The 23,618-nt window shown below is 44.7% G+C and overlaps 3 protein-coding genes across 3 annotated transcripts; 2 read left to right on the forward strand and 1 right to left on the reverse strand.

The window, feature by feature from the left end:
• Window positions 1–152: 152 nt before the first annotated feature.
• Window positions 153–8,963, forward strand: dnajc2 (DnaJ (Hsp40) homolog, subfamily C, member 2). The gene is made up of 16 exons (XM_026148155.1): window positions 153–345; window positions 1,598–1,788; window positions 3,177–3,252; window positions 3,344–3,442; window positions 3,526–3,748; window positions 3,836–3,901; window positions 3,977–4,068; window positions 4,196–4,317; window positions 4,900–5,049; window positions 5,133–5,221; window positions 5,747–5,816; window positions 5,911–6,089; window positions 6,163–6,263; window positions 6,355–6,465; window positions 8,528–8,688; window positions 8,812–8,963. Exons 1-16 carry the CDS (start codon window positions 291–293, stop codon window positions 8,878–8,880), a joined length of 1,854 nt encoding a protein of 617 aa, XP_026003940.1. The 5' UTR covers window positions 153–290; the 3' UTR covers window positions 8,881–8,963.
• On the reverse strand, window positions 8,907–17,324 carry pmpcb (peptidase, mitochondrial processing subunit beta). Its single transcript, XM_026148156.1, has 13 exons — window positions 17,191–17,324; window positions 16,756–16,893; window positions 16,450–16,536; window positions 16,112–16,241; window positions 15,815–16,013; window positions 15,642–15,721; window positions 15,376–15,488; window positions 10,744–10,887; window positions 10,423–10,583; window positions 10,238–10,323; window positions 10,078–10,166; window positions 9,368–9,443; window positions 8,907–9,078 (listed from the first exon to the last, which is right to left on the reverse strand). The coding sequence occupies exons 1-13, from the start codon at window positions 17,272–17,274 to the stop codon at window positions 9,014–9,016; spliced, it is 1,452 nt and encodes a 483-aa protein (XP_026003941.1). The 5' UTR covers window positions 17,275–17,324; the 3' UTR covers window positions 8,907–9,013.
• A 348-nt stretch (window positions 17,325–17,672) lies between these two features.
• Window positions 17,673–19,612, forward strand: phax (phosphorylated adaptor for RNA export). The gene has a single exon (XM_026148158.1). The coding sequence runs from the start codon at window positions 18,020–18,022 to the stop codon at window positions 19,247–19,249; it is 1,230 nt and encodes a 409-aa protein (XP_026003943.1). The 5' UTR covers window positions 17,673–18,019; the 3' UTR covers window positions 19,250–19,612.
• Window positions 19,613–23,618: the final 4,006 nt, after the last annotated feature.

Consider the following 23,618-nt stretch of genomic DNA (forward strand, 5'->3'; position numbering starts at 1 on the left):
GCGTATCATTTTTACATCCTAATTATTAGAGAAACTGTATGACATGTTTAGCTAGCGGGGCCAGGTTTTAATCTACAGATAAATACCAAAACAAAAACGGCGGAACTACAAGTGACGAGGCGCGATGAGACACCCGGAGGTTTTAGCGGTGTGACAGCAGAGCTCGTTCTCGGATTGGCAGTGGCAAAAGGAGGCCCATGTGGTAGAGAGCGGGCCACAGACTGTAGCACTTTCTAAAGGTCTCACTTGATCATTCGGGCATCTGAATGTTCGCGTAACCTGCTTTGAAAATGCTGCTGGAAGCGTTGGATGGGGACGAAACGGTTGTCTACAGAGCAGCTGCCGGTAAGCACTGAAGGAGGTCAGAGGGAGGCAGCTAGTTGAGCAGGCACTCTTACACACTGATTGCTGCTCTGCGTGTTAGCATGCAGCTAAACAGAGCACACAGCAGGCTAACATTGCCGGCTAATTTGAAGCTCGGTAAAGTCTCTGCGTTTGTATTAGTTAGCCGTGTTGTGTCTCGGGTTATCCAAACGGCGTTTGTCGCCGGGTTCACTCGCTGCCGCCAGAGCGTCTCACCAGCTTCACCGGTTAGTTGGCTTCTACTTATAATTATTATTATTAATGACAGACTAGTTTGGAATTTCACAGCCTTTCATGTGGAGCAGTACCTGGCTGTTACGTAAGGGCTGAACGACTGTGACAGGCGTGAAGGTGGACACACGCAGCGCTCCCTGTTACTGACTGACGGCCGTTAAACTGTGACGGTGTCGCCGCACAGCGTGTCACATGTCGGTGCTGCTGATTCATCTCCAGTAATAATGCATTTTATACTTTTGTAGCTTTAAAATGACAAAGCAAGAGAGAGGCGACATGTTCAGTCAGTCACTGGGAGCGCTTCCTTTGGGACCTCTCAGCTGTGGGAGTTCTTGTTTGGAGGATCCTGAGTTCGCAGTGAGACTTTCCACCATGTTTGGGGCAGTGATGGTTGTGACACTCGCACTGTGCTTGCAGCTCTGCTTCAGTTCTTCAATAACCATAAGACTGTTCCCACCTCAAGCATATGACCCTGTCCTGTGTTCTCTGCATCGGCTCCATTTTTGCACTGATGATCAGCTGCATTCATGTATATACCAATCTGCTCAGCACTTTCAATTTTTATTTTATGTTTCAGTGTTTGTCTTACAGCATGTTTCACACCAAGTACCGCAGCAATTTCCTAATGTTGTAAACCTGCTCAACATTGGCAGTAAAACCCTTTCTGAGCATAGTCTGCTTAGTCTCTCTGAAGCTCTTTGCTGCCAAACAGCCTCTTAGTTTCCCAGCCGTCAATCATAGACTGTACATAAAAGACAGCCATAGCTGCCAGAGCCCTCCACCTTGGAGTCTTTCTAATGTAAAGCTTTGAAAAGTTGCAAACGCTTTAGCCCTAACATGCTAATTAACGCCTGAGGCTTTGCTAAAAATCTCTTGGCAGTGTTCAAGTTTAAGATAAGTAATGATTCGAAGTACTGAAACACTTAGTTTTACAGTGTCGTAGTAACAAAAAAGGGAGCAAAGATGCTTCATTTACCAAAATGTCTCTTCCTCCTCACAGCCTCTGCACAGGTTCAGGTGGAGCCCGTGGGTCGGTGGTTCGAGGCCTACATAAGGAGGAGAAACAGAAATGTGTCGTCTTCCTTCCAGGAGCTGGAGGAAGAGGAGGAGTCCTCAGAAGAGTCTGCAGATGAGGAGTTTCAGCTGGAGGAGTACTCCATGCTCCGAAAACTTGATCCTAAAGACTGGAAGGTATGTGACAATACATCTCAGCTGTTTGCAAAGAGATCCCTGCTTTCACATCGGTACTAAACGGTTCTTCTGTCTTAGAAGACAAACAAATATGGATGAAACATTTTTACTGAAATGTAACAAAAACTGAAATCATCAAAGTTCTGCTGTGATCCTGTTTATTAAAACATGATGGGGAGTTTGTTCAGCTGACCTGAGGGCATGCTCTGTAAGCAAAGTAGAATGTGTTGGGAATTTCAGAGTGAGGTTCCTGACAGCCCTCTCCACTTCCCTGTGATGTGTTTACAGTCTGGAAAAACTATTCAGTTGAACCGGTGATGGTGCGTGTTTTGCAGCACAGCCAGTTTTCCAAAGCCTTCGATACTCACTGTCTGTGGACGCTTATCTTTGGCCGTGTGTGTGTGTTTGATGGATGCACTGACACGCTGCACAGACGTGCTTTAATGATGCCTGAGTCGATGATAATTCACGTTAGCAACCGCTGCTTTGTTTGAATCAGTTAACGGTGTTGTGCTTTCCAAACAGAGGAAAATAATCCAGTTTGATGGATGAACTCTTTACTTTCTGCTGTTTCAGGGCTTTGGGTTTGTTGCACACCAGGCACATGCAGCACGTCATCAGGCCCCGTCAGGGCTGGACTTGCTTTTGCCTCGTTCTCTCAGCGGAGCGTGCATTTCCAGTGTCGTTCATTTAATTGTCTGAGATTAAAATGTGGTTCATCGTGAAGTCCTTTGAGTCATGTTTCTGAAACACACAATTATCCATTTCAAGCTTTTCACGGTTACTGACGTTTCAGTGGTTACGGTGCCGTGTGCTTACAGCGCAGTAGTGCATCTAATCTGTGAGTCACAGAACATTAGTTTAATGATCTCATGGTGAGGTGTTAACACCTGTGCCAGATCCTGCAGTCAGTGCCACTAAGACTTCGATTCACTGCATTAAGATGAAGCTGAAAAACCCAATCACAGGTGAGTTCTGAAATGCCTCGCAAACTTAAACGGTTTTGGTTCATCGCTACAAACGACAGTGAGCACTTCCTGTAGTGAAATGTATTCCACGTTAAAAATAAAGCGTTAGTTACAAGTAGACGGATACATGTGAAGGCGAGTTTTTTCTTTTGACTTTAGAGTTTATCTGGAACGAAAAGGCCGCACGTGGATTGTAGAAGACGGTGCAGATGTAATGTTTTAAAGTAAACCCATATTTACTGTACGGTGTTGGGACTAAGTGATTATTTGAAGCGGTGATCTGATAACAGGTGTAGCTGTTGGTGCTAACAGAGTCAGGGGAACAGGAACCCTGAGGGACTCCAAAGAGTTTAAGAGCTGCAATAATGTCGTTGAGCGTTACTGTCATGTGACACAGCATACTCTCCTGTAACCTGTCAGAATCAAGATCACTATGCTGTGCTTGGGCTCCCACACCTGAGGTACAAGGCGACACAGAAACAGATCAAAGCTGCCCGTGAGTATGTTCCCACCTACACGCGTGTTTCATGTCTCTGGTTTGTTGTAATGACGCAGTTTGATCCCAAGTCTCTGCCGTTTATCTGCAGACAAATCGATTGTGCTGAAGCACCATCCCGACAAAAGGAAAGCTGCAGGGGAGCAGATCGTGGAAGGAGACAATGACTACTTCACCTGCATCACTAAAGGTACGCAGTGCTGCAACTAATCGTCAACACAGACATTGTTTCTGGAATCTGCTGAACTAACTGACCCACCTGTTGAACCTCAGCTGTGGAAATCTTGTCCGACCCCGTGAAGAGGAGAGCCTTCGACAGTGTAGATCCTACCTTCGACAATTCTGTGCCTTCCAAGAGTGAAGGGAAAGAGAACTTTTTTGAGGGATTTGCTCCCGTTTTTGAGAGAAATGCCAGATGGTCTTCCAAGAAACATGTGCCCAAACTTGGAACCGCGGAGTCCTCTTTTGAAGAAGTGGATAATTTTTACTCTTTTTGGTAAGTGGAAGAGTGAGAGATGCTCCTTTGAATGAAAAAACGAGACAAACACAGGGTAAAGGTTCATTCTTTTCTCTTTGGTTAAAGGTACAACTTTGACTCCTGGAGGGAATTTTCATACTTGGATGAAGAAGAAAAGGAGAAGGCTGAATGGTAAGCTCCCGTCTGCCCTGATGAAGCAGGTGTTAGCCCTCTGTCGTCTAACGCGTCAACTCTCCCCCCGTGTAGTCGTGATGAGAGGAGATGGATTGAAAAGCAGAACCGAGCTTCGAGGGCTCAAAGGAAGAAGGAGGAGATGAACAGAATACGAACACTAGTTGGTACAGTCACACACTTCATTAGCAACACAAAGCCCTGAAGTATTGAGCAAATAGCTGCTGCACGTACAGAGATGGTCTGTAAAAAGAGGCTGCAGTGTGACTCATCGTCTGTCATGCTTCACTGCAGATACTGCCTACGGCTGCGACCCTAGAATAAAGAAATTCAAAGAAGAAGAAAAATCCAGGAAGGAGTCTGAGAAGAAAGCCAAAGCTGAGGCCAAGAAGAGAGAGCAGGAAGAGAAGGAGAGGGTAGGTGTCACTCACGGCGGGGAAGGTCGATTGGCCTAAAGGTGCGACTGTTACGTCCAACGGTAAAGCTAGCAGCATAGAATCATCTCATTGGGTTGGTGCTGTTAGCTGCAACGTTCGTGTTACATTAGCTGCTCCTCTAGTTAGACAAGGTGATTAAAACAATCCATGCTGAGTTTATTCCTGCCAGTGCAGACGTGACAAAGGGAAAATAAATCAATAAATGAAGGAGGGTTACTGCAGGACAAATGTTCACACAGCTTCCTGTCCTGGTTCAGGCGCTGTAATTCCTCCATCCTCTCTGTGACCTGGATCACGAAGGAGCAGCTTAACCTGGAGCTGTTATGAAATTTAAAGAGTGGATAGTGTTCGCTTCTGTTTACCAGAATCTGAGCAGTGGACAGTATTGGACAGTTTGGTTTTCTTATTGTCATGTTTGGACAAAAACACCACTCAGTGCTTCACACTGTGGGTAATACACATATTTCCAGTCAAAGAAGCTTCTTAAAGCTGCTCAGTTCATGCTGTGAGAAGATGCTGAGCTTCAGTTGGTCACAGGCTCAGGTTCTGCGTGTCTGACAGGCCCGGCGGGCGGAGCTGGAGGCAGCTCGGCTGGCAAAGGAGAAGGAGGAAGAGGAAGCCAAGCAGGCCGCCCAGCAGGCCAAGAAAGAGAAGGAGATCCAGAAGAAGGCCATCAAGAAGGAGAGGCAGAAACTCAGGACCATGTGCAAGGTAAGCGCCTACAGTGTCAGACGTGTTTGTGTGCTGCTGCTGCTTGGTGCATTTTCACTATCTGATGCTGTTCCTCTCCACAGAACTGGAACTACTTTGCAGACAACGAGGCTGACAGTGTGAAAATGATGGAGGAAGTGGAGAAACTCTGTGACCGCCTGGAACTAACAAGGTACGAGTCAGTTTTAGCCAAAGGGCCGCCGTCGCCAAAGGGCCGCCGTCGCCAAAGGGCCGCCGTCGCCAAAGGGCCGCCGTCGCCAAAGGGCCGCCGTCGCCAAAGGGCGTGATGCTTTTTGTTTTCTTGCTCGACTTTGAAGAAACAAACTGGATTCAGGTTTCCACCATGAGATGATCCTGGATGAGCGTAAAGCTGTTGATAATGTTGGTTACATTTAAACAGCTTACCATATAATGAAAGGAATGACCTGGGATATCATCTGTGAAACATCAGGTCAGGTTTGCTCATCTGCAGCTGAAAGCTTTCAGTGTTGGAGAGGAACCCTTTGCAGCTGCAGGCAGGAGCAGTTCTCTGGCACACAGAAGAGCCTGTGGTTTCATTACAAGTGTGAAGAACTTGGTGGTTTGACATGATGTGCCAAACTACAGGCTTGAATTAAGATTTAGTGTAATTATTATTTCATAAAGCTTCAGCAGTGCATTTGATGAGATGTGACGCATGTGTGTTGTTTCTTTCCAGCCTACAGTCCCTCAATGAAGAGTTGGCTTCGGGCTCTAAAGAGGAGAACAAGGCAGCAGTAGAAAAGCAGGTAGAGGAACTTTTTCTTTGTAGCGCCTCAGGTTTGAAGCCGGAGACCATCAGGAGCCAGCACGTCGACAAACAGGTTGCTGCTGTTTCCTCAGGTGCAGGAGGTGAATGCTCAGCTGCAGAAGGAGAGGGAGGCTGAGATCCAGGCCAGGCAGGCGGCTCGCAGCTCTGAGCAGGCCAGCGGGGGAGCAGGCGGGGGGAAGGGCTGGAACGAAGAGGACCTCCAGCTGCTCATAAAAGCAGTGAACCTGTTCCCTGCTGGAACCAACGCCAGGTGAGCGCTCGGAATTACAGCCGGCGTCAATCGGGGAACTGTGTGTCAATAAAGCTTGTTTCGTGTTTCCTAGGTGGGAGGTTATTGCTGACTATATGAACACGCACTCCACCAGCGGCATGAAGAGGACGGCCAAAGACGTCATCAACAAAGCCAAGAACCTGCAACGACTCGGTAAGCTCACAAAGAAACCTCAGCTTACCACGGTTTTATCTGTAGGCGCATGGATGCTTTGACCTGCTGCTGTTTACGGTCTCATCCACAGATCCGGTGCAGAAAGATGAAATAAATAGAAAAGCATTTGAAAAGTTCAAGAAGGAGCACACATCAGTGCCGCCCTCCATCGACAACGCTGTGCCCTCAGAGAGGTTTGATGGTAAGTGAGGCTGGGGTAGACACACACACCTGATCGATTCTGATTGGCTCCATCACCAAGCAGAATGTCAAAGACGTGCTGTGGATCAAATGTTATCAAGTACGTCTCCTCCCTGTGCTGATCGTGTCAGTAATAGATTACACGCACACGTCAGCGCTTCTGTGAAATGACTGAAACACATTAGCTCACTGCATAAGCACACAGGCTACCACACATCCCAGTGATGCTCGCTGTGATCAAACACGATGTTACAGTGTAACGAGTCGGTGATCTTACTAACATCCTTTGAACTTTAAATATGCCTGTACATTTTCCTGCACCATATCAGAGCCAATTTTACAATAGTTACGGGTCAAAGTATCTCTCAAGATTTTAAGAATAATAAATATCTCTTAAATTGTTTGCAATAATGAAGCATTTCAATATAATGTAGACAAAAACGAAAAATAACACGATAGTTACGGATCAGGACTCCCCGATCCTTACTGCGCCTGTGCAAAGTTGGACCGTGCAGTACAGGGTACGAGGATACCGCCACCTGCTGACCGAGCGAATGAACCCTATTGTAAACTGAATTAGCGTCAAGCGCGTGTTAAATCTGATTTAGTGACAGTCGAGTGTGTTTATGCTCGTCTGTGAGGAGAGGATTGTTGGAATAGTGATGATGATGTGCGCTGTCACTGTCAGTTGTCAGTAAACACTTCATCTGGCTGATGAATCTTCACGTGACACATTACTAAGTCAGTATTATTAAGTCTGTAAGTAGGCGCCATTCTTTCTATTTTACGGCGCTGTTGCTCAATCGGGGGACGAGAAAAGCATGAATTTGTTTGTAAACGGATTCTCCATTGTTTAAATGTCCCGGGCAGTCGAAAAGCAGGCAGAGCTGCTGAGAAATGCTAAGAGCTAACTGGGCGCTAACCGTGTCACTTAAATACATTAACTCTCGCAATGTTGGCAACGAGAGGAAGTGACGGAAGATTTGCGCATGCGGAGTACTGATCAGGTTTCCGGTACGGATCCGGTAGTGACAGCGTCCAAATTCAGGAACCGCATCCTCCTGTGCCCGCATTTGTAGGCCGATTATGTTACAGCGACACGACAAAGGCTGCACAAATTCGAAGACTCTGACAAACGCGGCCTTCATTTCCCCAGATTTGAAGGATGGGTCAGGTGTATACTTCGTGGCCCACCTATCCCAGAATTCATAGCGTGGCCTTGCCAATTCCAGTTTCCAACAATGGCGGCAGCTAGTTAGTTTTAATATTACTCTTATTATTCTTTCTGGGTCACAAAATAAACGTTTAACATATTTTCAGGCGAGAATGTAGCTGTGTAAACCTCAAATATCTGCTCAGTTTATCAAGACACCGCATATTTTCAAAAGCGCTCCGACGTCTTCGGAGACGTCTGTTACCCACTAGCTCGATAGCTAGCCGGGGGCTAGGCCCACTAGAGCCGTGAGAACACCGGACTCCCGGCAAATCGTCTTCAAATGTTATTGTTTGGCCTTTTTTCAGTATTTTATTTGTTCCTGAGTAAATCGGTTTGGCTGAGATTAAAGTTATAGTTTTTACACAGCTGAATAAACGTCAAGCAGACAGCTGATCATCAGAAGTGTGAGATGCTCCAGAATATACTCCGGTGTCCTGTTATATTTTAGATAGCAAGGAGTTTATTAAACTTCACCGAAACAATCTGCAGATTTCATTAAAATTTAATAAACTATCATCTTGTCTTTATTTTTAGTTAGCACCTTAAACACTTACAGCTGTAAGCTAATGATAGTTAAATAAGAGCAGATGCTGCTGGTGCAATAAGCTGTACGTTGTACGTCCAATGGATGATGATCTGATTAGTCGACTATCAAAGTAATAGTTTGTGGCGGCCCTAGACCACACCTACTGCAGCTGAGCTGGTCTCTATTTGGGGCACAGCTTCTGTAGATGGCTCGTTTTTGTCCCAGTCGTTATTTAGTAGCTGATGTAATGAAAACATTCAGTCGTCAGCTGTGAGCTTTTGAGAGTTCCTGACGATTGTGTTGTCACGTGTGGCCCCTCAGCCTCAGGCAGTGATGGGAATGCTGCCCCCTGGACCACAGAGGAGCAGAAACTTCTAGAACAAGCCCTGAAGACCTACCCGGTCAACACGCCTGAGCGCTGGGAGAAGATCGCAGCTGCTGTGCGTGGACGAAGCAAGAAGGACTGTATGAAGAGGTATAAGGTATGCTGCTGCCGTGGTCTGTGCTCAGAAGGCTCGTGTTTTGCATTAAAGTGTTTTTACTGCAGCGTGAAACTCTGCAGCGACAAACTGAGGAACTAACACGTTTCCTTTTTCCTCTGACAGGAACTGGTGGAGATGGTCAAAGCCAAGAAAGCTGCTCAGGAACAAGTGGCAGCCAAAAATAAAAAATGACAAGAACCACGCGTTAATAGAATCTGTTATTTTAACATTATTGTGTTGGTCTTTATTTTATAATAAAAAGAAGGAAAAAATAACGTGACACGACTTAAATTTTGCATTTGTCCACTTCCTCAGCGTGTCCTGCTCAGCTTCTCATCCAGAACATCCCACTGCGGATCTGGTTGTAGTCGGGCAGCTGTTCGATTGGACCTGAGAACAAACAAACTTATTGCTTATCTGCTTTAACATCAGGCAGAAACACGAGTTTGAACACAGACTGAGTTCCAGAGACGCTCTGATCTTTGACTGACTGCATCGTCACACTTGAAGCTACGCTCACTTCCTGTTTTGGCTCAAGATTTAAACCCAGAGTTCTGATAAACCATTCTTTTCTTTACAGGCGACAGAAAACTGATTAAAATTGTAAATCAGGGCTAAAAGCTAAAACATCAGTCTGCATAGTTCAGCCTCTGCAGGCGTCCCGTGTTTGAAAACGTACCGACAGCTGCGATGGCAGGAGCTCTGTTGTAGATGTATTTGGTGCACACGTCCTTTATGGTGCTGGCGTCGATGGCCTGTGGAGAGCCAGAGACAAACATGGTGGAGGATCAGGGCAAAAAGAGCTTTTCAAACATTATTTCAGGTCGTGCTTAAAGACACCGGCTGGGACGTTACCAGATTTACATTGAGGTTTTCTCAGCCTCACACAGTTTATCACTGTGACTCTGTTATTGTTCTGGTCTTACTGCTTTAAATGTAAAGAAACCTGGCCTTATGAAAAAATATACTCTTATGATGCATTTTAACTTTAAATATGGAAGCAGCAAATAAGCACACGTGACGAGTGCCAGAAAGCTCAACGTTCCTGGGATCTCACTTCCTCCTCTGGTTGCAGTTTTTCTACGTTCAACAGTCACAAAGGTGGAATTCAGCTGCGACGTTCTGCGACACCACGCGCTAAGGACGCATCAACGTGGAGGTGTTGGAGACGCGACGCAGTCTCACCACTATAATCTGTCTAAACAGGTTACCATGGTTACCAGGTAAATAAAAAGTGAAGTACAGGCCTCAGTTTGAGCTGCAATAACAGAGCCAACCGTAGCTGCTGGATACTAAGAGTACACAGAGTTATGAACTTGTACAAAACGCAGCCCTCAGTTGGATTTCCGGTAACAGTTACTGACAGAGCAGAAGAACCTGTCGACTCACATCAATGCGGGCTTCCAGCTCATGCAGAGGGATCCTGCGACTGTAGCACAGCATCTGTCTGCCGATGTCCTCGCAGATTGGGGTGGATCCTGGAGGAAGCAGATCAACACGTGAAACCAGGCGCCGCACGACTGCACGCTCTACAGTCACGCTGCCTTACCGTCCAGATGCAGCAGCATGTTGGTCTTGAGCAGGTTCTTGGCCCGAGCTACCTCGCTCTCCGTCACACTGGTACAAAGAGAAATCCTGACAGGAAGCAGCGACACACAAGCGTTAAACACGTTCAGTCAGCAGGTTTAACCTTCTTTAAAACTTTGACGACTAAACTGATCTGAGCGCGCTCACCATTCCATTTGAGTAAAGTGCATCATGTCGTTGATGGTGCCGGGTTCACACACCATGTAGAGTCCCCAGAGGCCTGTGTCTGTGTAGCAGGTGTTGAAGGACTGGAAGCTATGGCACAGGTTCCCCTGACAGGCCATCTGAGCCAGCTTACTGGATAGATTCTAAACTCAGAGGACATAGAAACAAACGGTTCGCTGAATAAATGCTGAGCACGTATGTGTGGTCAGTTTTTATTTAAAGATGGCGAAGAAGAGGAAGAGCATTTAGCAGCAGCACAGAGAAAACAACACGTGCCACATCCAAGGTTTCCTCAGTACTCACCACGCCTCCACCAAACGAGCGGTCCCAGTTTCCAATGAGCGTGTTGGCTACCATGAGTGGGATTGTGTCGGGGTGAGACCATCCGACAGCCTCCACGGCGATGGCGATGTGAGCGAGTGGCATTTTGTCGTCACGGACTCTGATCTGAAACCGTAACAGAGTCCTGAAGCATTCACCAAATTAAAGCTTTTTTTAATAACTTGAAATGAAACTGCACCAGTTTCACAGTCAACGAATGATAGAAAGCACACAAATACTTAACTGAGGTCTACTGGAAGTAGAGCAGGGCGATATGGCCAAAAATATTTATCACGATATATATTTGAAACTTTGCGATAACGATATAACTGACGATATAATTGATGCGAGACAAAATACACCTCCACAACATTACTAGCACAAAAAGACAACCTTCCATTTATTTTTACGTAAACAAGAAGCTGGTTTTTATGTACATTAAAGCTTTATAAAAATGTAACCGTGCAAATGCAAATTCCTTGCTGAAAGTTTAACCAAAAGGCATTTCCAGTAGAAATGGGCTGACATATCCTGAGCATAACCATGTATAATATCCACTGAAGTTAAAAAGAGGTGCTTTGCAACATTAAACTGCAGTGTGCAGTACGTATTTTTTGGACCATAAGGTGCACGGGATTATAAGGCACATTAAGCGAAACAAAGCAGTCAGATAAATCAAACTTTATTAAACTCATTCTTCTTGCTTCCTCCACTTCTGTACCATTGATTCATTAATGTTGAATTCTCTGGCAGCTGCTCTATTCCCATGTTGTTGCAGTATATTAATGACTAACCTGGTATTGTGGATGGATTATCTCAGTTGTTCTCCTGACTGAAGTTTGGTCCGTTTACAGCATCCTGCCATGCGATTGCATTTGTTTCTAACCATGAAGAACCTTCACGTTAACTTTTATAAGTGGAAAAGTGTTAGTGTTCGTCCTCCAGCTTCACTGTTTATGTTATGCTAACATAGCTGTGTCGCTAGCGATCACGTAGCACATCATTATATACCAGCTAGCCCAACTTCAGTAACCCTACAAACGTCACTGCTGTTTAGTTTCCTGTCTTCATTTATGTTGGAAGTGATAGCAGAGCTGTACGTTTGATTTTTTTCAGAAATCTCTCAGTCAGAACATGCTATATCATGCTTAGGTAACTAGCGAAACTAGCGAGCTAACTTCCGCTAGCTTCCTGCTAACTTCTAACTCCGTTAAATGTAATACATTTTGTTTTCATGGATGCCTGGAAGTTAAACTTCATAGTTTCACCTGGTAAAGCAGCAATGCTGATCGTTTTATTAAAGATGAAAGAATTTAGACAGTTTTTAAACTCTCAGTGATGCTGCAGTGTCGTTTGACCTGAAGCATACGGAGTTTAGGACCCAGATTACTCCCAGATTTAAGAGTAGGGATGGGTATCGTTTAGGTTTTATCCGATACCGGTGCCAAATCGGTACTTTTGAAACGGTGCCGGTGCTTAAACGGTGCTCGAACCGGTGCTTAAAGAATGGAGAACACAAACTTTGTCCAAAAACCTCTCATGTTCAGCTGTTTTTTTTTTTTGTAAAAAGATAACAATGTTAGCCTTTTCTGCAGCTATGGGGCATATATGGTATATACTCTTGGCTGGAAGCAGTGCTTAAACAATGGAAAAAAACACAAACTTTGTCCAAAAACCTCTCATGTTCAGCTGTTTCCCACTTTTTCTTTGGTCATTTTAGCCTTTTTGGCCAGGGTGAAGGGAGCATCTGCCATCAAACAAGAAGACAGCCGCATGTAGCTATGATGATGTTTGCTAGTTCACCTTACATGCATTAATGTAATAACGTGGTTAGCCTACTCAACGTAAATTACACACGAACAACATGAAGCTACTCACGCAGAGAAGAACGGCTGCTGCTGCATCATCATCCTCATCATTTCTGCTACACTGGCAGGGCTAGGGGCCAGGACTCTATTCTTCGGGTTTTTGGGGGATGTTGCTCCGGGTCCGATAACTGGCAACCCACCCAACGTGCACAGTGTGAGGTCTCGCAGCAAGCTATCAAATACAGCGCATTTCTCGGCTTTAAAAAAAAACACTATGCGTCGCCAGGTGTTTCATCGGATTTGAGGAGTTACCTCCTTTGACAGTATCACAGTATCAGCTTAAAGCACTTGTTGCTGCTGAGTTTGCATATTTTGCTGTGAAGTACAGCCAGACTTTTGACCGCTTCGCCTTGGACATTTTTAATCTGTAGCTCTGCTCTAACTGAACGTACGTACCTGGCCCCGCCTACTATCCTGGGAAACGTAAAATGATTGGCTAGAAGTGTATCACAGCTCAGGGAAAAAAAGCACCGAAATAAAGCACCGAAATGTGCGCTGCTTTTCGGTCTGGTTACTACCGTTTGTCAGAACCGGTGCCATCATGGCACCGGACACCGGTACCCATCCCTATTTAAGAGCATCTTAGTCCGACAAATACGACAATAACGACGGCCGCTTGCATGTTCTGCAAAAAAATGTGCTTTGTCGTGTATCTGACGGACAAACACCAAACCAGTTTCACATCACTGAAGCTGCACCATTTTTACAAACCAATTCTGGTTCATCTGTTTCACTCAACAATCGGCCATGTGCGTATGAAAACAAAGGCACCGCGCATGCGCGTTTTACTCCCATTCTATCGCGATATTTCATTTTCCTATCGTTGCCTAACATTATACCAGTATTACCGTGAACGGTATAATATGGCCCAGCCCTAACTGGAAGTATCTACAGTTCTCAGTGCTGTGATACAGGCCGGCAGGAGTTAGTGGGGAACTGTCAACGCTTTTGTTTTGAAGGCAGAGCTGGGTTAAAGAGCAAATCTAATCTGTGAGACGAGCAGCAGACGACAGGATGCATATGTGTATATAGAAACTGAATTCATGACTGTTTTTACACGTCTTTTAAACCACTTTAAATACAACTTGAAAGCAAACTTGTTCTGGTTACTCCTCTAAACGATATCTCACCGTCTCCCCGAGCATGTCCAGCTGCAGTATAATCGTTCATTTCAGGGAATATCCGACACATCTATCGCCTTCTTCATCTAAAAGGTTTCCATTAATGAAAGCCTGATGCCGTGTGAACTAGAAAGCACAGCCTGCATGAACCTGCATGATGCAGTCACACTGGATGATCCAAGTCCGACTGAAAATCTAAACCGTGTGCAGAGGCTTTCCCAGTCTGAATTCATTTGCCTGACTATTGATCTTATTGATCTTAGTCTTTGGCGCCAAAGAAAAACGATTACAGGTCACCAGAGAACTTCAATCTATACATCTAAAAACCACAAACCAGGCGAGAAATTTGGGTGTAGTGATGGATGCAGACCTAAACTTAGAGTCAGCTTACTATCACCTCAAGAATATTTCAAGGATCAAATATCTGATGTCTCAACAGGACCTGGAAAAACTAGTCCATGCATTCATCTTTAGTAGGCTTGATTACTGTAACAGCATCTTTACAGGTCTACCTAAAAAATCAGTCAGACAACTACAGCTCATTCAGAACTCTGCTGCTCGAGTCCTCACTAAGACCAAAAAAGTGGACCACATCAGTCCAGCTCTGAGGTCTTTACACTGGCTGCCTGTCCGTCAGAGGATAGACTTTAAAGTTCTGATGCTGGTCTATAAAGCTCTGAATGGTTTAGGACCAAAATACATCAATGACCTCCTGACCCAGTATGAACCTTCCAGATCCCTCAGGTCATCTGGATCCGGTCTTTTATCAGTTCCCAGAGTCAGAACCAGACACGGAGAAGCTGCATTCAGCTTTTATGCTCCTTATATCTGGAACAAACTCCCAGAAAGCCTCAGATCAGCTGAAACACTCAGTTTATTTAAATCCAGGTTGAAGACTCACCTGTTCTCAGCTGCATTTGAATAAAGCACCAAATCCACACTTTTAAGCTTAAATTTCAAAACTTACATTTAACTACTGATTTTATCTACTGTTCTGATTTTATCTGTTTTGATTTTATATACTGTTGTTTGTTGTTTGTTTGTTAATTAGTTAGTTTGTTTGTTTGCTTGTGTTAATCAATTTTAAATCATGCTTTTTATTTGTTTTTGTTTCTAATGTCTCTGTAAAGCACTTTGAATCACCTTGTTGTTGAATTGTGCTATACAAATAAACTTGCCTTGCCTTGCCTTGCCTTACTGTGATTTGCTTTGATTCCTGGAGAGGTTGTGGTTTGTATGTGCCTCAGAATCTTGTATTGCCTGAGCTAAGTTCTGTTCTGGTTCTTGTGTACTTGTTCTTTTTGTCATTGTCTGTTACTATGAACAAAATCCTAATAAAAATATATTAAAAAAAAATGTGCAGAAACTCGCGTACCATCTGACTAAAGTCATATTCACTTGTAGACCCATCTGAACTAGATTTAAGGCATCTCAAGTAATATGTGTGTTTTAAACATTTTCCAAGACGTGGACATGTCTGAGCCATCACCCTTCATTTGCATCCACCTTAGAGACAACCGTGTTACTCTGATACACTCGATCTCATTCTTTAAATAACACAGTAGCTGCTCTGTGCTGATGTGACGCCCCGTTATGCAGTAGTGAGAAACTAAAGTTAGCCTTACCTCACTTCCTGTGAAATGGCACGGAGGAAGAGCCGGGGCTTCGCCTTGATGTCTGCTGGGAAGTTTTCCAAAGTGATACTTGGCCAAATCGATGAGCTCGTCATGACAGACACCTGATCAGAGAGGGAGCGAGTCCTGGAGATCAGATCAACTTTACTCTGGTTCAGAATTTATTGCATACTTTGAGCAGTGCTCATGCATCAGTGACTGTTTGTTGCAGGTTTACAGAAAATGTTAACGAAACGTGAGCAGAAAACAGCTCTAACCTCCAGCAGCAGCCAACACTATTCTGGGTCCTTTATAGTGAGCGGTGATATACTCCACCAGGTCTCCTCTGTTGATGGTCCTGCGTCACAAACACACAGCAGGAAGCTAAGCTGTGCAGGATGCTTTCAGCAAACCTCAGAGTACTTTGTGTTTTTTAGGTGTTTGGTCTCACTTGATGTTCTCAGTGGGGCCCAGGATGGTTCTTCCCAGCGCTGTGGACTGGTACGCTGTAGCATGCAGATAATCAAAGACCACCTCTTGCAGATTGGTCTCCACTTCCTGCATCTCTCGAAGGATCACCCCTCGCTCCCTCTCGATCTCCGCCTCTCCCAGCGTGCTGTTCTGGATGATGTCAGCCAGAATCTCCACAGCTTTGACACAGAGAGATATTTTATTGTGCTTTAACACATTCCAGGTTTTTCGTTTGAGATGTTGCCATGTAACATTCAGCCCCTCTGCCCTCCCGTACCTCTCGGAAGATCCTTGGAGAAAGCTTTGGCATAGTAAACAGTCTGCTCGCGGGATGTGTAGGCATTGAGGTGAGCCCCCATGTTCTCGATCTCCAACTCCAGATCAAGCTGAGAGCGTTTCCTGGTGCCCTGTCACACATTTATACAGACAAAGTGAACAAAGTCTTGAATGTTACTTTCATTTATAAAGAAACTCTGAATTTTTACATTTATGTCATTATTTTGTTATTATACTGCTGTGAACTATTAGAATGCATTCTTCCCTCTCTGCATAGGCCAGATACATTCAAATAAAGACCACTGCTTTAAAAACTTTGCTGCGTAGCTGCCATCTCACCTTAAATGCCATGTGCTCCAGAAAGTGCGCTGTGCCGTTATTTCTCTCGTTCTCATAGCGACTCCCGGCATCTATCCACAAGCCCACCTGGAACAAAGCAGGAATTAATATACGCTTCCACAAACTGCTGCTACTGTACCACAACCCCACATCTCAGCCTGTAGTGGCAAAGCTAGCAGATGCTAACATTTTTTGTCATGCCTATTACATTTGGCTGGCTGCTTCACAATGGTTATGGTATTTTAACAACATATTTACGTGCATGTATTAAAGCAGCCTGTTTTAAACTGTTTACTTCCAGCTTACTGTGCAGGTGGGGAGCCCCGAGTCCTCAGATGCCACCCGGAGTCCGTTCTCTAAAGCAGTCACCTTGGTTTCAGGAACATTTAGCGCCACCTGGTGAGCAGCTTGGGTAACCAAGAGTCTGTGCGGTCCAGCAGTGAACTACGGGAGAAGGACAGCCAGTCACCATGACGCTTCAAAACTTAGAGCGTTACGTTTGCTGCTACCAGTCAGCGATAATGAATGAATCTGCCCCATTGGCGGTTCTGTTACACAGGGACATCCAAACATCACAGTAAGAGTTGATCACGTGATAGCTAAGCTAGCTTAAATAGCTGTTCGCAAACAAGCCGGCCATGCGCAGAGCTTTTCCTCTATGACACTGAGCACTGGCAGCTGTCACGGGCATATCAATTAAATGAGAAACTCCAAACATGACTATGAGTCAATTCTTCTTACCCTGCTTATCGAATTCTTCTTCAGTAAATGTCTTTGTAAGAAAAATCTCCCAGCAGACGTGAGGCACTGTACGGACATTGCCATATTGTTTATCTGTAACGGTGCCGTTCTGCTGACGCAACATCCGCCGGAGATGACGACTTACTTTTTTCATAGTAGGGAAAAAATATCACAGGATTTGATGACAACCGCACAAAGAAATCTATTCTTACACTCTCCTTAAACCAATAAAAAACAGAGATAAACACACCTGAACAAATAACTTTATATTTCAGACATTGATCAACCTATTATATGGAAATATGAAAATTGCTGCCACACGACTAACTGCCTATGTGACCTATTGGTTTGCACGTTAGCTGTAAATAAAGTATTGAAGTAATATATATTTACATTTAGGATACTTCTCAACCATATTTGACGTGGTTCGTTTATAACGAACGTTCTAACGTTTAATCGCTTTTGTTTATTTTGAAAGGGTGTCAGAATTTGAAGGCGGAAGTGTCGGTTTAGCCTAGCGCGGATTTTTTTTCTGTGAGTTTCAAGTTGGTCTGTCAGCTTCTTCCTAGCAGTTCAGTGTGTGACTGAAATAGTAGAGCAAGGCTGAAGTCCAGCTGTATACAGAGCAGAAGGCCTGCTGCTGTAGCCTGCACTGGAGGTATTTCCTCTGTAACCCGGACTTAATTAATTCTCTGTTGGGTTCAACGGTGTCGTTAGCCGCTAACGGTGCAGCGTTAGCTGTTCACGCTAATTAGTGGCCTCAACTTTAGCCGATGTAATAAAACAGGAGTGTACGGCCATTAGCTTCGGTGTGGCTTTCAGACAAGAAATGGCGGGAGGCAGAGATCTCATGGACGGTGACCTGGAAGATGGAGAGATCTCTGGGTCCAGCTCGGATACTGAGATGGGACCAGCCACAGCAGCACAAGAAGCTCGACCCCAGGTTCCCCCGGCTTTCTGCGGCCAGTCTTTCCAGAACAGAGCCTATGCTCAGACACTTCCAGCCGCAGCTTATCGCAGCACAGGTAGGACGGCAGAGTCTAGTGACAGTGACCCGGAGTCCTCTGACGAGGAGGCGGCTGTTTGGCGCCGGAAACGCCAGAAAGTGTCCAGTGCTCCACAGCCGCCTGCATGCAGCGCCCGGCTAGGGCCGACCCCTGTGCCCGCCCAGGGGACGACGGGTGGCCGCAAGGTGAATAACATTTGGGGCTCTGTAGTACAAGAGCAGTGCCAGGACGCTATCACTGCAGAACTTGGCATATTTGGCATGGATGGTGTTGGCATGTCCACCAGGAATGTGGAGACTTATAATTTCGTCCTAGCTCGGAAGATAATGGAGAAGGAGAGGGAGATGGAGGCACAGTCAAAGGAAGGAGGAGAAGTGAGCATGCTGGATGCTGAGCTGGAGGAGTACATGAAGGGTAGGGGGTCAGAGGAGAACACAGGAGGTGATGCAAAGAGAAAGAGACCTGCAAAGGAGCGGCTGGGCCCCAGAGCAGAGATGGACATCAAGGGCCGCTATGAGATCACAGAAGGTGACCCAGATGATAAGGTGATAGAGGAGATTGCGTTCAGGCTGCAGGAGCCCAAAAAGGAGCTGATCACTCGAGTTGTCAAAGTAGTTGGCAAGAAAAAAGCCATAGAACTTCTCGGAGAGACTGCCACCCTGGAGGAGAGTGGCGGTGTGTACACCATGGACGGCAGCAGGCGTCGGACACCGGGTGGGGTGTATCTCAACCTGCTGAAGAACACCCCCAGTATCACCAAGGCCCAGATCAAGCAGATATTCTTTGAGGAACAGGTGAAGGAGTACAAGAGCAAGAAGGCTGCCCAGAAGAGGAGGCGACATTTGGTGGCCAAAAAGATGAAGCAGGCCATCGGCACCCTAAACCTGCAGGAGCATGATGACGTCTCCAGAGAGACTTTTGCCAGTGATACCAACGAGGCTTTGGAGTCTCTGGAGGAAGCTGCAGAAGACGAGGAGGCTCAAGAGGAAGCTGCTGTGGGCACTGAGGAGACAGCAGTGGTCTACAACGCTGCAGACCTGGAGGTGTTTTGAAAATAGCCTGCTGTCTGAACAACGATGTTAATGAAACACTGAAAGCACTGAATATGTGATTGATTCAAAATCCACACTGGTGTCCTTTTTTGTTTTTTGTTTGAAACCTTAGCAATAAAAGCAGCGCTTCTGTTAACAAATAGTTACAGCATGAACATGTTGATTGGAGCTTTTGCTGTTCAAATGTTGTTTTGCCTTTTATAACCAGTCCTTCTCAACAAAATGATGTTGTGCGAGTCAAATTCATAACCATTTGTTGCTGTAAGTGTCATTATACAAACAGGTCTTGAGTTATTACTTTCATGGATGCACCTCGGTCTGGAAAATAATAAAAGTGGTGACTCAGGTAAAAGAATTAAAAAACTGTAGGGTTCTTTTTTTGTGCACTCACTTCCAAACACAAAATAACATAAATGTTATATAAGGTGAGTTTTAGTATCATCAGATCAGGATTCCTGTACTGACATTCATACCAAGTGGGGCTTCTCAAAGAAAACAAAGGCATTGAATGGCTGATGTAAAAGTGCTGAAGTGTCCACTAGATGGCAGCCATGTTCCAACTTCTGCAAGAGTGGAGAGCCCTTTTAGTCCAAGGCTGTATAGAAAGAACCCTTAACCGTTCCGTACAGCATATATAAAAACGTATAATATAAAAGAATAACTCAAGAATTAAACTGAAAAATGCAAAACTGCATGCATATGAAGTGCTGCCTGCTATAGTAAAGGTTAAACTACCAGGTCACAGGTGTCCTGTTTAATTTGTATAACTCTGGTACAAATGTACACAGTCTGCCTGGCTCAGGCGTGTCAAACATATGGCCTGAGGGCGAGAATCAGGCACACGTGATTATGAAAATGTAAAGGAGAAATTCTGTTTTTACAATGAAAAATAAATATATTCATCCATTGAGCACCACAAATGATAAACGTCCACCACGTTAGACCTTTCACATTTGTCATTCTTTATGCAGGTGGTTAGGACAGAGTGTACTCGTAAATGACATCCTCATCTCCAACTTAAACATCTCTGCACTGATGAAAATGTCAGTTCCTGCTTTTGTTTGGGGTTTTTTTTTGCGACACCACTACTCAACGAGTGGTGTCTTAAACAGGAATCCTAAATGTCAGCTGAAGAATGATGATTTCTACAAGAAAATCCTGAAAAACCATCGGCTCACGCCCTGAAGCTGAAGCACATTTAGGTCATGCATCAGTACAATGATCACACGTCAGCAATTAGTTTTTCACATAAGACCAGGTGGGTTTGGATAGCATTTTTTTCTTTAATACATGAATACACCATTTACAAACTGCACTTTATATTTACTCAGGTTATCTTTGTCTAGTATTAAAATTAGTTTGACAGTTATGCAAAAACCAAACACGTTTGATTCAGAGGAATCAAATATATGTTTGTTTTTTTAGAATTTGTGAAACCTGTGCTGTGCTTTCAACATCTGCAAAGGCCCAAAACCTGAAATCTGAAGACACAAATCTTCGTTGAGGTTCACTAACATTTTGTTTTACAAAGTCTCGCTTCTAAGTGTGAATGGTTGTCTGTCTCTGTGTGTTAGCCCAGGGTGTGCCCCGCCTCCTGCCCTAAGACAGCTGGGATAGGCTCCAGCCCCCCTATATATATGTACAAAAAAAACAAGCTCAAGCTCCCAGGCCTCTGGTAGAGGACCCGAGCTTGAGGGTCCTGCAGTATCTTAGCTGTTCCCAGGACTGCGCTCTTCTGGACAGAGATCTCCGATGTTGTTCCCGGGATCTGCTGGAGCCACTCGCCTAGCTTGGGAGTCACCGCACCTAGTGCTCCGATTACCACGGGGACCACCGTTACCTTCACCCTCCACATCCTCTCGAGCTCTTCTCTGAGCCCTTGGTATTTCTCCAGCTTCTCGTGTTCCTTCTTCCTGATATTGCTGTCATTCGGAACCGCTACATCGATCACTACGGCCGTCTTCTTCTGTTTGTCTACCACCACTATGTCCGGTTGGTTAGCCACCACCATTTTGTCCGTCTGTATCTGGAAGTCCCACAGGATCTTAGCTCGGTCATTCTCCACCACCCTTGGGGGCATCTCCCATTTTGACCTCAGGACTTCCAGGTTATACTCGGCACAGATGTTCCTGTACACTATGCCGGCCACTCTGTTATGGCGTTCCATGTATGCCTTGCCTGCTAGCATCTTGCACCCTGCTGTTATGTGCTGGATTGTCTCTGGGGCATCTTTACACAGTCTGCACCTGGGGTCTTGCCTGGTGTGATAGACCCCGGCCTCTATGGATCTTGTGCTCAGAGCTTGTTCTTGTGCTGCCATATATATACATATATATATATACATATATATAGGGTTTTGGAGTTGACGTCACGCCGCAGTGCACTGTGGGATCGCGGCGCCACGTCAGTAGGCCAGGAAGCAGAACAAGCGCACAGTGTTGGAGTGTTGGAATCGGGACTGCCAGAACCATGCTCAAAATCAGCGCAAAAGACTGGGGCTGTAAGGGGCTGTATCGCGACCGATTGTGTCCAGACGCCAAGAGACGGTACTTTGAAAAAATTGCGTGCATCCGTAATGTGGACCCGTATGAAATAAGGAAGTGTAGTGGAAACCCAGACGACCACTGTGACCGCGTTGTGTGGACACAGAGAGACCTTGCTGTGATATGCATCTTCCCTGATGTGGATTTCTGGGAACCGCGCTTAAAGCAAGCACAAGACTTCTTTCGTAAAGTGTGCCTTCCTGAACTTGTTGGGAAATACTTCTCCAAACAACGTGCTGCTCTAAATAACCTGTAATGTTTCATTTTGTGGTTCAAGATTAATGCCAGCTGTGTGTTACCATGTAAATAGTTTGCATTTCATTTTTATGTGATTGCTAAGTACATGTGAACAGATCAAGAATAAAACAAACAAACAAATATACTATTCTTTTTTGTTTTATTAAAACAACTTCACACAAAGTACAACTATTTACAATGTACAGTACATCCAAAAGAACAGCTTTAAGAATACTCAACAGGAGCAAGTGTCATTTGGCCCTGGTTTGACAACAACACTGGGGCACATATTCACCAAAACACAGCAAACCTTAACGATCTTATCAAGAAGTGTTGTCTTCAGCCTCACATGATAAGAGTAATCGGATTGGCATTGTAGTGTGTAACATTTTGAACTTGTTGCGCTAACTACCTATTACTCGCTCAACATGAATTCTCAGGTGGGCAATTGCTCTTGTTTGTTCAACGTCCCTTGCATCAAGTGTCAGTAGCCTTTTGTGAAAGCTGGAATCTTGACCTCCGCACACATCATTCCTACAGCATTTCTGATGTCAAAGCCTCTGTCAGCCAATACTACGTCCCCTGGTAACAGCTTTTGAAGAATGCCACATCTCTCTGTGATGTGTTTATCTGATGCACGACCCCCCATCCCCTGGAAATGAAAGAAATAGCTCCATGGGGTGTAATCCCGATGAGGTATTTATGGTGTGTGTACCCTTGTAATGAGAGTATGTTTGTGCACGTGCCTTTAAATTAGATGGTCTTTCTGTTCGAATCTCAAAACAGTCAACAATGATGGCTACTCGTTTTCCAAAAGTTTCAGTAAACTGTGGAGGCATTGTCGCCTGCAGACAGTGCCTCTCAGGCCAGTGCACCAGTGCTCCTAAGCGGGCATACAAAACATCAATGGTATCGGTGAAGACAGAAGACAGTGTTTTGTGGGACACATCGAATGGATGACAAAGATGCTGGACTGGAAGATCAAGTCTCAGACGCATTAGTGTGAGTAAGAGCATTTGGAAACCTGTCAGTTTCTTCGATATTGGCAGGAAATCTTTGACAGTGTTGAAGAGGGACATTAAGACAGCATAACAATGTAGTCCAGTGTAATATCTTACTTTTTCAGTATCATCCTTTAAGAAACTTTCATTCAGCTCTGTCTTTTGCAACTGTGATTGAAGCAGTCTGTTCTCCTCTAGCAGCCGGTTTATTTCTGCTCTGCCCTGTTCATTGCACACACAATCCTTCGTATATATATATATATATATATATATATATATATATATATATATATATATATATATATATATATATATATATATATATATATATATATATATATATATATATATCTGCCAAAGGTGCTACTGATGGGTCAAAGATCAGAGTACACTTTGGCCTATAAATTGATTCCATGGTTTCTATTTTAATGCCAACTGCTTATTTGTACTATGCTTTCATTTCAGAGTGCAATTAAAATAACAAATTTCCCACGTGTGGGACTAATAAAGGTTATCTTATCTTATCTTATCTTAATTAGACATTAAAATGCACCATTTTCAATTTGAAAAAAGTGGAAAAATTGAGGA

The sequence above is a fragment of the Astatotilapia calliptera genome, chromosome 17 (assembly GCF_900246225.1).
Source record: "Astatotilapia calliptera chromosome 17, fAstCal1.2, whole genome shotgun sequence".
NCBI lineage: Eukaryota > Metazoa > Chordata > Actinopteri > Cichliformes > Cichlidae > Astatotilapia > Astatotilapia calliptera.